The sequence below is a fragment of the Chiloscyllium plagiosum genome, unplaced genomic scaffold, assembly GCF_037043375.1.
Source record: "Chiloscyllium plagiosum isolate Xiang-an unplaced genomic scaffold, Cpla_swu_hap1 HiC_scaffold_30, whole genome shotgun sequence".
Classification (NCBI taxonomy): Eukaryota; Metazoa; Chordata; class Chondrichthyes; order Orectolobiformes; family Hemiscylliidae; genus Chiloscyllium; species Chiloscyllium plagiosum.
This window is the reverse complement of record NW_028270168.1, coordinates 44,592,624-44,609,110: the sequence shown is the minus strand read 5'-3', so window position 1 is coordinate 44,609,110 and position 16,487 is coordinate 44,592,624. Positions and strand designations below refer to the sequence as shown.

The 16,487-nt window shown below is 42.6% G+C and overlaps 1 protein-coding gene across 4 annotated transcripts in view; it reads left to right on the top strand.

Moving 5' to 3' along the window:
• Positions 1-16,487, top strand: part of epha10 (EPH receptor A10) — a 610,046-nt gene that overhangs the window by 322,933 nt on the left and 270,626 nt on the right. For 3 of the 4 annotated variants that reach the window (XM_043717892.2, XM_043717890.2, XM_087976907.1), the window contains exon 5: positions 221-556. The exons of the other annotated variant lie outside the window; for it this stretch is intronic. In XM_043717892.2, coding sequence (XP_043573827.1) covers positions 221-556 — 336 coding nt within the window. The remainder of the gene's footprint in view (positions 1-220; positions 557-16,487) is intronic. 4 annotated transcript variants of the gene reach the window in all.

Genomic DNA, 16,487 nt, shown 5'->3' with positions numbered 1-16,487 from the left:
AATGTGCAGACTGGTGGATATGCCATGGTAAAAACCCCATTGGGATTATAGGGATGGGGAGGAATGCTCTTCAGAGGGTCAGTGCACACTCGATGGGCCGAATGGCCTCTTGCTGCACTGCTGTGATTCTGTGAATTGCTAAAACGGCAAGTGCAATAGAGAAAGAATCTCTTTGTGCTCCTGCACTTGACGCTGTTGCTCTGTTTCGTTCCCCCCACAGAACCCCCAACTGCTCCGCAAACTCTCGGCTACAGTACCAGGCAGTCGGCAGTGCTCTTAGACTGGAAGCCCCCTGAGGACAGTGGGGGTCGGACAGATGTCATGTACAACGCTCTGTGCAGTACCTGTGCGGTGACCCTCCAGACGTGTGGGCCGTGTGACAGCCGCATTGAGTTTGTCCCCCAGCAGCTGGGATTGGTTGATACGGCCGTTACTGTGGTTAACCTGTTGCCATACATCAACTATACCTTCAGGGTGGAGGCTGTGAACGGAGTCTCGGACCTGAGTCCTGCTCCGCGGATGTACGTGGAGATTACAGTGGCCATAAGCCAAGGAGGTAAGTGCCAGTGCTTTCTGATTTTCAATTGAGCAGGACTTCTTGAAGTCTCCCAAGCTCCTACTTACTTATCTATTCATAGTTGATTGTAGGATGTTACACAGTATTCCAATCAAGATTACCATGTACCAAGTTCCATTAATGTCCAGACCTGCTTCTCTTGATTGTTGAGGGGGGTGCTTTGTGCGTTAGGTTAGTAGTGGTCATCAGTATGTCCTCAAATCTTTTGTGATGTCTCATTTTAATAGCGCTGTATAAATCAGAAACTCACCCCCCATTCCATGGAGTTACGACAAAAATTTAGATGGTAAAATAAAATATCCCCATTTATATGATTTTCTAATCCAGGTTGACAGAAAACACAGAGCAGATTAAGAATTGCTATGTGTTACATAACTTGACTCGAGCCACAAATGTCAAACCTTTGACATATAACATGAAAAAAACAGTCTAATTCCCTTACAGACGCACAGACTGACATAACCATTGGATGCAGAAATACTTGCAACTTAATTATTAACTTTAGACACAGAAAAAAAAATCCCCAATTCAAGAATCCAGAAAATTTCTCAATTTACATCACAAGTTATACATTTACCTTGATAGCTTGACTATTCCCAAAGTGAACTGGGAAACATTCCTCACAGATACACTAATGTGATTTAACATTGCATGTTGATCCTCCACACATGGATTTTACAGCAATTTTTCAAGAAAATTGAAATTGTAGAATTAGTGAAGAATATGGAGATGTTAGTGATTGAGGCAGATCTCAGATGAGGCTTAATGCAGAGGAATTTGTATTTTAAATCTTCAAAGAGATATGGGATGCGGTAACAGTGAGGGTGATAGTTGATATCTCGAGTTTTTGTTTGTTTATTCACAGGATGTGGGCATCACTGGCAAGGCCAACATTTATTGCCCATCTCTAATTTGTCTTTTTGAAAGTTTTTTGACCCACTGCCCATTGTTCCATTAGTAGGAAATTGGCACACCAAAGTTATGCTGATAGAGTTAGATGAAGGAAGATGGGAGGAGATTAACATAGAACATTTGCGTGTATGGAATGCGCTGCCAGAGGAAGTGGTTAGAGGCTGGTACAATTATAACATTTAAAAGGCATCTGGATGGGTAAATGAATAGGAAGGGTTTTAAGAGAAATGGGCCAAGTGCTGGCAAATGGGAGCAGATTAAGTTAGAATATCTGGTTGGCAAGGATGAGTTGGACCCAAGGGTCTGTTTCTGTGCTGTACATCTCTATGACTCTCCGCCTCTATAACATAGAACAGTACAGCACAGGATTAAGCCCTTTGGCACATGACACCAAATTAATCTAATTCTTCTGCCTGCCATTGGTCTATATCTCTCCATTTCTTGCATATTCATGTTCTTATCGAAAAGCCCTTTTAAACGCCCCTATTGTATCTGTCTCCACCATCATCCCTGGCTGCGCATTCCAGACTCCTACCACACTGTGTAAAACAACTTGCCCCTCACATTCTCGTTTGAACTTTCCCTCTCTCATCTTGAATGCATGCTCCATCATATTAGCCATTTCAATTCTGAGAAAAGGTTTCTGACTGTCAACCCTAACTCTGCATCTCACATTTTTATAACCTTCTATCAAGTCTCCCCTCAACCTTCGCCACTCCAGAGAAAACAACCCTAGCTTTTCTAACCTCTCGTTGTAGCTCATATCTTCTAATCCAGGCAGCATCCTGGTTAAAACCTCTTCTGCACCCTAACGTGGAACATCAACATTAGCACAGAGCAGATTGATTAAATGGACTGACTCTGCCTATACTTTTGATATAAATGGTTGACGCTGAGCATTGATGAGGCGGCAAGTTCAAATATTAGGTCCAGTTTTGGGGGTAAGCCCTAAGAGGGGTGTGCTGACGGTAGAGTGGGTGCAAATTGGATTTGTCTGCGTGATGAAGATGAGGGATTTGCCATCGTGACTGCAAAAGTTTGGCTGTTGAATCCTGGTGACTTCTCAGTGAAATTGATTAGAATTCATGAGCAAAAAGTTTGGTGCTGGAAAAGCGCAACCAGTTACGCATCATCCGAGGAGCAGGAGAGTCGACGTTTTGAGCATAAGCTCTTCATTATTCCTGATGGAGAGCTTATGCTTGAAACATCGAGTCTCCTGCTCCTCGGATGCTGCCTGACCAGCTGTGCTTTTCCAGCACCACATTTTTGACTCTGATCTCCAGAATCTGCAGGCCTCACTTTCTCCAAGAATTCATGAGGGTCAAAGCAAATGGATGATCAATTTCCAGCAACATGTAACTCTGCTGCAAAGGATGGAGTCCATTGGGAGACATCAGGTATGGCTAGCTGCGTTTGCTGCATGGGCAGTTTGCGGCACAGAGTGATGCCCACAGCATAAGTTCAATTCCTGCATCAATTGAGGTCATGATTGGTGTATTCTCTTTCACAGCCTGTCCCTTCACCTGAGGTGTGGTGACCCTTAGGCTAAACCACCACCAATTGTCTGTCTCTCTTCCTCTCTCTTGAATGAGAGGACAGCCCCGTGGACTGGTAGGTTATGGCAGCTCTACCTTTTATTGGAAGACATCTACATCAGAAGTTCAGAAATGACATTAGGAAAAGGGCTTGTTAATGAAGGAGTGGCGAGCTGAGAGATGTGGTGTTCTGAGTTAACAGGGGCAGTTTTGAATGGGGAAGTAAATGCCAAAGTGATCTCAGTCATAAAAAGGATGATGGAGCAGTGTCAACGACAGAAGCAGAGGAAACTTCAAGTTCATGACGATCGCTGGTCAAAAAGTAGTCAACTTGTCAAGATGGAAGAAACAGGCTAGCAATCAGAACAGAATGGTGAAAGCAAACGTTAAACATTTACGAAGGAACAAAGAAATCAAGGACTTCCAAGTGACTCTGAAATAAAATGAGGAAAAAAAAGTGGAATTTTAAAGGGAAGTGTGAAGTTGTGTCATGAACAGAAACTAGTTGATCAGTGGATCTCATAATGAAGAATAAGTTAAAATGGTGGCTGGAAATCACAGTATGCTTGTGGAGCCTTTAGTTTTAGAAGGAATCAAGTTCAACAGAATTGAACAGTTAGAAGCTCTCCGAGATTTACTGGATAGCTCCCTAAACAGCTAGTGCTTATGGCCTGGGTTGTATGGCCTCCTTTCGTAGCTGTAAAAGGATGTCCATAGACAGTGACCAACTTGAAGGAACAGTTCAAAAGTCAAGAAAAGACTTTGACAGGTTTTAATTGTCAGCTCTAGTTCCTCAATATCAAAGAAAACCTCTGTGGATACAAACAAGAAGTTAGGCCCAAAATTATGAGTGGTAGAATGGACAAGTTCCACTCAATTGTCTTGTGAATTCTTATTCGAATATGCCTGAATGTACAATCTCTCTCTCTCTCTCTCACACTGTCTTTTCTTCAGTCCTTACTTTTGATTGTTAGGCTAGAGACTTCCGTTGGATTGATCATTGCATATGGGTAGCTATAGACCTCCATTGAATTGGTCATTGCACATGAGCAGAGGGCTGGCTTTCCATTGCTTTCTGCGGGATGGCTGAGCAGGAAACTCTCTTGCTGTTACCGCCTGCTGTACAGGCTGATAATCAACCAGTCTGACTACATAAGGAGCAATTTTCCATGTCCTGGTGTGCGACTCAAATCTGGAGCAACCTTTGATCCACAAAACCTAAAATGGCTTAAACCAGTGTCAGCCGACAGGACTCAGGAAAGTGTCAAACTCTTATCTTCCATTGTGAAAAGTTAGGGCTCAACAGAATTAATCATTGTTCGTGGTTAAGATGCAATGGCCCGAATCTTCCAATCCCTATTTCCGACCCAGATCATACTAAAAGGTGTTCGCTTACCTTTGGAATTTCTCGGGTAAGTGTTCAAGCCAGGAAATGAATGCAAGAATCCACTGAAGCAGGAGAAGATTGGCATTGGCACTGGCACCGCACTCCTCCTCTCCAACAGGGTTGTTAGAAGGTCTAAAGCCATTTTGATTGCCACTGAGAGAAATGTGGTGGGACAGACAGTTGGGTGATTGGTGAGGAGAGTTGGTGGGGTTATTGGCTGGGTGGAAGGGAGATGAATGTGAGAGGGTGAGATGCCAAGTAGTGAGAGGGAGCAAAGTTTGAAGTGGGTAGGGTGCAATATCGCTTCTGGGTTGGACAGCAAATATCTGTATTGTGATAGAGAAGGCATCATGGGCTTGTAGTAAAAACTGGCCCAGAGGGTCTCATGGTTCATAAGACAAAGCCACAGGAAACTCTTGAAAATTGAGTTTTGGGCTTTAAATGATTGAAAACATTTGATCCTGACTTTGCGGTAAATGGTTTTAGATCCTGTTCAGTTTCCAAGGCAGAATGAGGAGTGACTGGAGCGCCTCCATGAATTGTTCAAGATTTCCTTGTGTCTTGGTTTGATGTGAGGTTATCGATTCGAGTTGGAGTGATTACATAAACCGTGGTTGAAAATAATTAAAGTTAAGGTTTAGTGCTTCGGGGTGGTTAAGCATCCATTCTATAATACAACTCTGAATGGACTGATTTTTATCCTGCAAGCAATACATTGTGAGGACCAGCTGGACTTTGACATGTATTACTTTGGAAACAAAATGAAATGGCTTTGTGATAAGCCGAAAGCAGGCATTAGTGGCTTTATGCAATCTTTTTTTTTCAATAGATGCTTTTGTTGTGATTCAGATTAAAGAAGCCTTTGGTTTAATCCCAAGCTCAAGTGTCTATCTGAACCGGGCTATAATCAAAACTGTGGCCACTTAAGCTGCAGAAAAGGTAGCACAGAATATCTTTACCCGAGCCTTTGTTTCCCCATGGTACTGAAATAGTATTACTGTTATCAGACCTAGGGATACTGTGCTACACAGGCGAGAGCTGAATCTCTGGCTTGTTAACACTGAAAGCGTATATTGTTTGGCTGTTGCTGCTAATAAGCACACTTAGATTGAGAATGCAAGCAGATTTCCCTACTTACAGACTTCAATCGTTATTAACCAGCTCTGAAACAGTGCCGTTATTTTTTTTGCTTCTATTGTGAAATTAATTAATATATTTGTATTTCGATATCCAAAGCTAATTCCTCGCTGTTCTTGAACCCCTTCTGTGTATACTACAAACCAAATATTACATCAGTGGCTTTGGCAGTTCCTTAGCATGGATCTAAGCAGGAACACTAGATGTCTCATGTGATTGTACCGTGTGTGAAGATTACAAGTGCCTTCCGGCAGGTGTACTCAGACGTGTGCACAGTCTCTTTTGATGCAATTCATGTGAAATCAGTCTCGCAAATACAAAAAGAAAGGAACTTAGAGCAAATTGAGTTTCTGCTATCCTTTGCACTGGTTAAAAATATTCGACAGGGTAAATTAATCATTATCAAGTATTTCCACTAATTATGGCCATTTGTAGGCTTTGAATGAGATTCTTAAAATTAAGTCTCATATTTACTATGTACTTTGTATGAGCTTTTGAATATATATTTCAGTAACTGACTGTGAAACAGGCTATTGTACACTAATGTAATGAAAAATAGCTTTGTATATCATTTGATATCATGTTCAGTTATGTAACACTGGGTCCCGTGCAGGCAGGAGACTGGATGCCTTGATTGAAGGGCTTCCTTTTTGTGGTATACCCATTTTAAGTGATAAGTTGAAACAAGCAGACAAGTTGTTGCAGAAACTCAATAGGTGTGGCAGCATCGGTGGGGAGAGAGCCCAGTTAACTCTGGGGTCGGACATCAGCTCTGCTATCTTCCCACAGGTGCTGCAAGATCTGCTGAGTTTCTCCAGCAATGTTTGTTTAGTTTTATAATGAATAACTCGAAGCAGTTTGATTAAATACGGGAATGAGTATTTTTAAAAAAGCAACACTGAACAAAACAAAAATTTCTTAAACCTGCCCAACTGCACTAATCAACAGCAAGCTTTAATTTGGGCAGTATGCAAATGAGCTTGTGAGGGAAGTTGTGAAAATGAGCACTTCTCAAAGCCAGCCTGTTATTTGAGTGTAACTTGCATCTGGATAGCTGACTGCACCCATGGGAGCTCAATTAATCATGAGCATTGCTCTCTGTCAATACTGAGAGAGTGAGCGGTATAATAGAAGGGTGTGTATCTAGGGTTAGACTGAAATTGCTTTGGAACATCAACAGTTGAACAGAATTGATAGGTCAGATGATCTCTTTCTGAGCTGTAAATTTTATTAGAATATTGTTCCTAATTTAATTTCATGTGACATTGGTCCCTCGTGAGAGACAGTGACGATGATGATTAGAACTTGCATTATTTAGACCGTGTGTCCCCTTACTTTGTGTTTGTATTAGATTCTGACTTTAGGGGTCTATACACTGTTTTATGAGTATAATTGAGTTGGAGACTGCTGTTCTGTCTCCAGTATTGTACATCATCATGTACAGATGCTGGTGTGAGTTCTTCTTTTCTCACTGTTAAACACCCCTCCAACCATGTCTCTCACATGAAATTGAGGTGGGGTTATTTTACTGAAAAATGTGTTGCTGGAAAAGCACAGCAGGTCAGGCAGCATCCAAGGAGCAGGAGAATTGACATTTCGGGCATAAGCCCTTCTTCAGGCATGAGGCTCATTCCTGAAGAAGGGCTTATGCCCGAAACGTCGATTCTCCTGCTCCTTGGATGCTGCCTGACCTGCTGCACTTTTCCAGCAACACATTTTTCAGCTCTGATCTCCAGCATCTGCAGTCCTCACTTTCTCTGGGGTTATTTTACTGTCCAGCTGATGGATGGTGGGCTGTGAAAGGGGTCCTTTACTTTGCCTCCATGGTCAATTTGCGCTAGTTATTACAAAAGCTTTTAAATACGAAAAGAGACACATCATCAACAAAATTATATTACCTCACCTTGATGTGGAGATTCTGGTGGTTAGGGACTCAAGTGGATAAGTGGACGAAAACCTAGTGACGTGTGATTTCTGACTTGTACCTTACGTTAGCTGCCCTCCTCAAGATTATTGAGTCACTGTCCGCAAACAGGAGTCACGGTGAGACAAAAATAGAAATTGCTGGAAAAGCTGAGCAGATCTGGCTGCATCTGTGAAGAGAACTCAGAGCTAATTTTCAGGTCCGGTGACCCTGACTTCTAAGGAGGGGTCACTCGACTCCTGAAATGTTAACTCTTGATTTCTCTCCAAAGATGCTGCCAGACCTGCTGAGCTTTCCCAGCAGATTCTGTTTGTGCCTCTGATTTACAGCATCCATAGTTCTTTTGGTTTTTACTTAAACTAGTTACCTGCTTCCGTTCTTGAAGGATATTGGAAGAAGTAAGAGTTTGCATTTATGTAGCACCTGTTGATGGCTTCACAGCTCCCCCCCAAAGACTCTGCAGCTAACACAGAACTTTTTGAAGTGTTCGGCTGCAGGGCAACGTGGCAGCAGATTTAAAGGGCACAAGGTTTCATGAGCAGGATTGAGATAAATACCAGGTTCTTTTTAATGACGTTTTGGTACATTGAGCATTGGCTAGTACTCTCCAATGGTCAACTGAGAATTTGTGCTTAAGTCACAGAAGTGGAACCTGAACAGACGACCTTCTGACTTAGAGGTGACAGTGCACACCACTGAGTCAGAGCTGGGACTGATTCAACCAGTTGGTGTTTTACGACAATCTGGCAGATTTCTTGGCCAGTTCCTGATGTCAGAAACAAATTAGCAGATTTATTGAAGTCACTTCCACAATTTCAATTGCTCAGCAGATTGCCTGAAGGGACCATCTTGACTGACTCATTCTAGAAGCATAATTGAAATCTTAAAACCTCAATTATGTAGCAAGTGTTTTGACAGCGAGACCTGTTCCGATAGCCCCACCCTTACTAATATTTTCCATAAGACGCTAATATTTATCAAACTTGTGGGTTAAGCACCAATTGCAGGCTTGATTGAGAGGTAAGTAGGGATCATATGCATTTTGCTTGACACTCTTTTCCATTGTGGTCCCATCGTAACACCAATTTATTCAATGATACTGCTTCTACACAGGCATATCAATCACAATAAACCCAACCCATACCAGTTGCCTTAACAGACCTTTCCTACATCAGCAACGAGAAGGTTAGAATGCTCAATCTGTCCTGAGAGATGGGATGGACCTTGCAGCTTTCCCTCTTTATTAGGGTGAGATTTGAGAAATTTTAGATGATTATCAGACCTTTAGAGCATGCCCTCCAAACTGTGCCCATCATCATGTTGCTAACTAGATCCTATCTTGCAGTACGTTAAGATAGAAGGCAATTAGAAATTCATGTTTGTTTTAACATGCTGAATAAATGATAGATTAAAAGAAAACCTGCAATAATTGCAGAATTTAATTTCATTGCTGCACTCATGTGGAGCACATTCAATTGAATTAAATGCACACAGACATGCTTGTGCATTTATCTAAAGATTGAACTTTGCGTAAACACCAGGAGGGGATGTTAAGCTTATTTGTGTGTGTATAAAACCGTCTTCTGCCCAATTATCTCTCTTTTGCACCAATGGGGTAGCAATTTGTGCTACCTACACCTATCACTGGGTGCCACAGTATTTCGAGACTAACCAGAAGACAGCAGCAAAATTCAGATACAGATTGGACTGAACAATATTATAACGGTTGAAAAATGTGTTGCTGGAAAAGCGCAGCAGGTCAGGCAGCATTCAAGGAGCAGGAGAATCGACGTTTCGGGCATAAGCCCTTCTTCAGGAAACCTGAAGAAGGGCTCATGCCCGAAACGTCGATTCTCCTGCTCCTTGGATGCTGCCTGACCTGCTGCGCTTTTCCAGCAACACATTTTTCAGCTCTGATCTCCAGCATCTGCAGTCCTCACTTTCTCCTCATATTATAATGGTGTCAGTCCTAACTCAGTGTTAACATTCACAGCTCTGGATTAGATTAGTAGGGTGAGAGTCTTTCCCCTCTTTCCCCAGTAGATCTATTTTGAGATTCTACGGTAGTACTGAGAGAGAGGGGTTGTCTTTTTAAGGAAAGGTTAGACTGATGTTTTAGCTGACCCTTCATGTGAATGTAAAAGGTCCCTTAGATCTATTCTAACAGCGTGTCAGAGACTTTACCCTGATGGCCTAGGCATTTACTCCCTCCACCACCAATAACAGTGGTGACAGTATACACCACTTACAAGCTGCGGTGTGGCAATTAATCATGATTTGACAGCAATTTACATACTTGTGACCTCTACCATCTTGAAGGACAAGGGCAGCAGATGCCTGATAGCACCAGTACCTGGAAGTTGTCTCCAAGCTCCACACTGGCCTGTCTTAGAGCAATCTCACTACTCTGTCAGAGCCACTGGATCAAATTCCTACCTATCAATACCCAGGTGTCCCAGAGCTCCAAGAATTGCAACAGTTCAAGAAGGCAGCTGATGACCACCTTCTCAAGGACAATTAGGAACGGGCAGTAAGTGTTGGCCGAGTCAATGATGCTACATCCCTTGAAAGAATAAATTGTAAAACATTTTAATAGGTTCCTTCCCATTTTTAAACTGCTACTTCTTGTTGTCACCCAGGGATGTATCCTCAACCCCTCCTGTTTCCCCTCTGCAGGCTGCCCTTCAGTGATATAACCTGAGTACGCAGTGATAGATTTTACCTGTACATTGGTTACATTTCTTGACAATCTCTCTCAACATCTCAGACTGTTGATTTGCTGCTGAATGGACTGAAATTTCTTCCAGTTGTAGATTGGGAAGCAGAGACAATGGCTTGGATTTTTGTTGAGTCAGGGTGACCCTTTAAAAATCACAGTGGATTCCCATTTGTGCGATCCCCAGACCATTCTCAACACATACAGTTGACAGGAGTGTTGTCAAGAGTGTGGGCTGGTATAGGTCATGAGCACCCACTTGACTGTCTCCTCTTGGCCATTGTCGAGATGGATATGGCTTTCCACTCACAATTTTCAGTGAGGCTGACTAGTCTTTCGAGGAATCTTTGGGAGTTTGAGACATTCAGAAATGTCATGCAACATAGTTTGAAAGCAGGCAGCCTTTTGAAAGCTAACTTTGAAAGGCCCTTCTCATGCCAAGGTAAGTCTCCCCACTTCCTGTCTCACAACCCAGATGAACATTATTATGTGATATACCTGCATTTTGTAGTATCTCCACTTTCAACTATTGAACCTTTTGAAGGCCCTGAATGATTGACAATCTTACTGTTCTGCAGTAGAAGGGTATTATTTTTGATATAGTGGAATGTTTTCAAAGAATTACTTTTTTAAAGTGTTTATTTAAACGCATTCTGCTGTCACTATAGGGTTTGTTTCTTCTTTGGTGCTTGGTGGGTAAATGGGTATGGAAATGCCATAGCATGCCATGAGGATAGTTTGGGGACATGAGGTGGCATGGATGGGACTTGGGGTGGTGGGGTGGTGGGGGGGCGGGGGGGGGGGGTGGGGGGAGGTGTAAGGTGGTTATGGGGGTGTGAGCAGTGAGTGCTAAAGGGCTTTTCTGTTTATTTTCTAAGCGACACCGAATTCCACAGCACAGAGGTGGGTCTTTATACCATCCGGGCAGGCCCTATGCCTGGTCTGGATGCTTACCACAATTGGCTGGCACACCTGCAGCTAGCACCACTCCCTGGCACTCAGGATGATGTCTTCTCATCAGTATTTCTGGAGGTGGGTATGCAAGGCTGAGATCTTTCCTGACTTGACTACCTACACTTTGAAGATGGAAGTCTGAAATGTTGTCTTTGGTCCCAAACCAAACTCCTTCCCCTGAAATCTGACTCTATCCTTCACCATTATTATCGCCTGAGGCTGGACCAGATTGTTCATAACCTTTATTTATTCACATCTGACCTGAGGTGAGCATCTGCACACACGTTCTTGATGTACTAAGGTCAATAAATTTTCCCTCCATAGCATTTCCTGACTCGGCCCCTGCCTCAGCTCCAGCTGAAACCCTCATGCACCCCTTTGTTACACTGAGACTTCATTATTCCAAAGCTGGCCTCCTACTTTCTGCCCTGGGTAAACTTGAAGTTCTCCCAACCTCTGTTGACTAGGCTTTCATTTTGCACCATGTTCCATTACCCATAACCCTTGTGCTTGCTGATTTCGATTGCCTCTTGGTTAAACAACATGTCCATTTAAAAATTCACATTCCGATTTCCAAATCCCTTCCTGTCCCCACCCCTCCATATCTCTGTAATCTCCTTCAACCCCAAAACTGTCTGAGACGTTTGTGCTCATTTAATTCTGGCATCTTAAGTGTTGCCCATTTTAATTAATCCACCATTGAATTGAATTAAATCATTTATTGTCACAACTATTTAAAAAAAAGCAAGTGTTGCCATGCTCTGGCGCCATTTTGAATTATTGAATATGTTAAAAGATATAACTAAAGTAGAGTTAACCTTTCTCTCCCCTTTCTTGTTCCGGGTGTCGGTTATGGCCCTCTGCTGCTACCAATCCCACTATTGCCATGTTTGAGCTGGAGCTGTGGGCCTATACCTCTGGAGTCCCAGACTGATGTGCATCCACACAATGCAGCCAGATCTCGGTCACAGTGGTCCTCCTTTGTCCCCTCCACCGATGCTGCGACTCGTTCAGGCACCTCGGCCTACCTGCAGACCTGGAGCCTCGGTCCTGGTTGGGAGTTTCAGCCCGGTATCTGCTCCTTGCTGGCCTGGAGACCTTGGACTGGGATAGAGTTGCGTTGACTTCATCCTGGCATTGCTGCCACCTCACCTTTCTTTATCGTACACTTAGCCTCGGCCTCTTATAGTCTCTAGGCCTGTGCTGCCTTCTTAGTTCTCCATCTTTTTCCCTATTTACAAAGTGTCGTCACCTCCCCTACTCCTTGAGCTGGAACCAGAGAGAAAGGGTTTGAGAGTTCACCAAGTTCACTCTGGCCCAAGCCAGCAGCCGGTTGCCTTGGAAACGGCTTGCCATTATCTTGCTACCAAGTGTTGGAGCTTCCTCTTTTAGCCTCTCTACGTCTCATTCCTCATTGTTTCTTCAAACCAGACTCTCCCTGAAATTGCTTCAGGAATCAGAGTATTGATTTATACTGTTGCTGTGATGGTCTGATGAATTAATATTTTACATTAAGGACACTGCATGGTCGAGAAGGAACGAATTTTGGTCTCGGTATAAAAATTCTTCTTGGTGTAAAGCGGAGAAGCATATTTGAGGTGAGATAAGTGCAGTTTGCATCTGGAAGGTGGATCAAGCACAAACCCTGCCACCACCTAGTGACATTCTCTGCACCACCAGTGCAGTGAGAATACTAGGTACTGCCAAACGAAAAGGTTTATGTTTTTAACCTTTGTTCCAGAATTTTAATGCCAACATGCATTACAGATTCTAAGATTTTAATCAATTTATTGCATACCCTTTTAACATGTCTACCTTCACAATCCGCAGAAAAATGTATCTGTCTGTGCAGCAGAATTTGATTCTTTTTGCAACAAAAACATTAGTTGCTAGAAAAGCTCAGCTGGTCTGGCAGCATGTGTGAGGAGAAAACAAAATTAACATTTCAGGTGCGGTGACCCTGCTGAGCTTTTCCGGCAACTTCACTTGTTGTGTCTGATTTACATTATCTGCAGGTTTTGATTTTTTTTTGCCCTGTGTTTAAATTGTAATGTGAGAATATATCGAAAACTTTAATAACAATGAGACAGGAAACATGAAGCTTTGAAAAGATAATAATTGCATTGGGCATTTTAAAGTATTGTGTTGTAGTTGTGTACATCAGATTTGATTGATAAAGACGCGGACATTCACTTAATGACCTATTATTGAGCGAAGGCAGCCTCATCCTAATAAGATTGTTTAATATTCTCTGTGAGCGACACATTAACATTGTTTTGTGTGACAGTGGCTCACTTAGTAACAATCTTGTCTTTGAATCAGAAATTGCAAGTTCAAGTTTCAGTTCGGGAATTAAATACATAAATCAAGACTGCTCCAGGACTAAGGAGAACTGTGCTGTCGGAGGTCCTGTCTTTCAGATGAATTGTTTAAATCAAGGGATCATCTGCTCTTTCAGGCGAATTGAAAAGATTTGAGTGCGCTGTTTTGGAAAAAGAGAGAGAAGTTTATTTTCCATGTCTTGGCTTCTGTTTGAAGGCTGCTCTATGATGTTGGTGAAACATAGGTTCAGTTCCCACATTGGTTGAGCTTCTCAACTTTGTCCTTCGCTGAGGCATGGTGATCCTCAGGCTAAACTCACTGGCAATAATGTCTCTCACATGAGAGAGCAGCCTTGTGGGTGGCCTGTGACTGTGGTACTCTACCACTTTTAACGGGTCACTTAGCCCAATTGGCTAGTTTGTATTGGGGAGTGATGCCAACGGTGTAGTCACAGGTGAGGTGCGGGAAGACTGGAGCTTGGCTAACGTGGTACCACTATTTAAGACTACAGACTGGTGTAGGTTCAATTCCCTCTCCAGCTGAAGTTACCATGAAGCTCCTCCTGAACTTCTCTCCTTGCCTGAGGCACGATGACCCTCCAGTGAAACCAACACCAATCATCTCTCTTTCTAAGGAGACAGTTGTTTATGGTTTGCTTGGACTGTGGTGACTTTACATTTAACACTTTACCTTCAGTTAAAATCACAAAAACAGATTACCTGCTGATTATTACATTCGTGTTAGAAGAAGCTTACTGTGCACAAATTACTGTGTTATACATATTCCAAGTGCCTACACTTCAAAAGTACTTCATTGATCAGTGTTTACTGTGGAAAAGGACACGGAAGATATAGAATGGAGGGAAATAGATGGTGACATCTTGAAAAATCTCCATATTACAGAGGAGTCGGTGGTGGATATCGTAAAATGCATAAAGGTGGATAAATACCCAGGACATGATCAGGTGTACCCTAGAACTCTGTGGGAAGCGAGGGAAGTAATTGCTGGGCCCCTTGTTGAGATACTTGGATCGTCAATAGTCACAGGTGAGGTGCGGGAAGACTGGAGCTTGGATAACGTGGTAACACTATTTAAGACTACAGACTGGTGAGCCTAACATTGGTGGGCAAGTTGTTGGAGGGAATCCCGAGGGACAGGATGGACATGTATTTGGAAAGGCAAGGACTGATTAAGAATAGTCAACATGGTTTTGTGCATGGGAAATCATGTCTCACAAACTTGATTGAGTTTTTTGAAGAAGTAACAAAGAGGATTAGTGAGGGCAGAGTGATGAATGTGATCTATATAGACTTCAGTAAGGTGTTCGACAATGTTCCACATGGACTACTGGTTAGCAAAGTTAAATCACGTAGAATACAGGGAGAACGAGCCATTTGGATAAAAAACTAGCTCGAAGGTACAAGGCAGAGGGTGGTTGTGGAGGGTTGCTTTTCAGACTGGAGGCCTGTGACCAGTGGTGTCCCATGAGGATCAGTGCTGATTCCACTCCTTTTCATCATTTATATAAATGATTTGGATGTGAACATAAGAGGTATAGTTAGTAAGTTTGCAGATGACGCCAAAATTGGAGGTGTAATTGGATAACGAAGAAAGTTACCTCAGAGTGCAATGGGATCTTGATTGGATGGGCCAATGGGGCAAGGAGTGGGAGATGGAGTTTAATTTAGATAAATGTGAGTTGCTGCATTTTGGAAAGACAAATCTTAGCAGGACTTATACAGTTAATGGTAAGGTCCTGAGGAGTGTTGTTGAACAAAGAGACCTTGGAGTGCAGGTTCATAGTCCCTTAAAAGTGGATTCACAGGTAGCTAGGGTAGTGAAGAAAGCTATTGGTATGCTTTCCTTTATTGGTCAGAGTACTGAGTACAGGGGTTGGGAGGTCATGGAGCTGTATAGGACCTTGGTTAGGCCACTTTTAGAATATTGTGTGCAATTCTGGTCTGCCTCCTTTAGGAAGGATGTTGTGAAACTTGAAAGGGTTCAGAAAATATTTACAAGAATGTTGTCAGGGTTGGAGGGTTTAAGCTATAGGGAGAGGCTGAACAGGCTGGGACTGTTTTCCCTGGAGCGTCAGAGGCTGAGGGGTGACCTTATAGAGGTTTATAAAATTATGAAGGGCATGGATAGGGTAAATAGACAAAGTATTTTCCCTGGGGCCAGGGAGTCCAGAACCAGAGGGCATAGGTTTAGGGTGATAGGGGAAAGAAATAAAAGAGACCTAAGGGGCAGGGGACATTTGTATAGATTGAACTGCCAGAGGAAGTGGTGGAGGCTGGTACAATTATAACATTTAAAAGGTATCTGAATGGGTATATGAATAGGAAGGGTTTGGAGGGGTATGGGCCAAATGCTGGCAAATGGAACTAGATTAAGTTAACATGGATGAATTGGACTGTAGGGTCTGTTTCCGTGCCTGTACATCGCTATGACTCTATGACTGTGAAGTGCTTTGGAATGTCCTGGGGCTTGATTTAAAAAAATGCATTCTATAAATGCAAATCCTTTTCATGAACAGGTTTTATAAGTTGCACAATAAATTACATTTCACACCAGAGGTTTTCTGAGTAGTGTTTGGCTGTGAAAGGACAACGTTTGATGTTACAAACTGCCTTTTTCCTCATTCCACAATTACCTGTCTTAGTTACTTCTCCTGTCAATCTCAGTGAGAAAGTGTGTTTGGGAAGAAGCCTCTCCTATTTCATCTATCAATGTGCACAATCACACCAGATATACAGTCTACCCCGCTACTGAATTACTCACAACTTTGAATTAAGCAAAGCTATAAAGCACAGAGCACGTGGAGTTTGGCACTAAAATATATGTATTTAAGTGCACTTTGAGTTATGCTTTCAATGAAAAGTAGACTATGGTGCAAAATCCTGACTGACCAACACATTCCATGTCTTGGTTGCACCAGAGGTGCCAGAATATTGTCAGAAAACATGGCACAGTATTGTTATCAAGTTCAGATCATAAAGAATTCAAGAGTTTCAGGTCAGAAA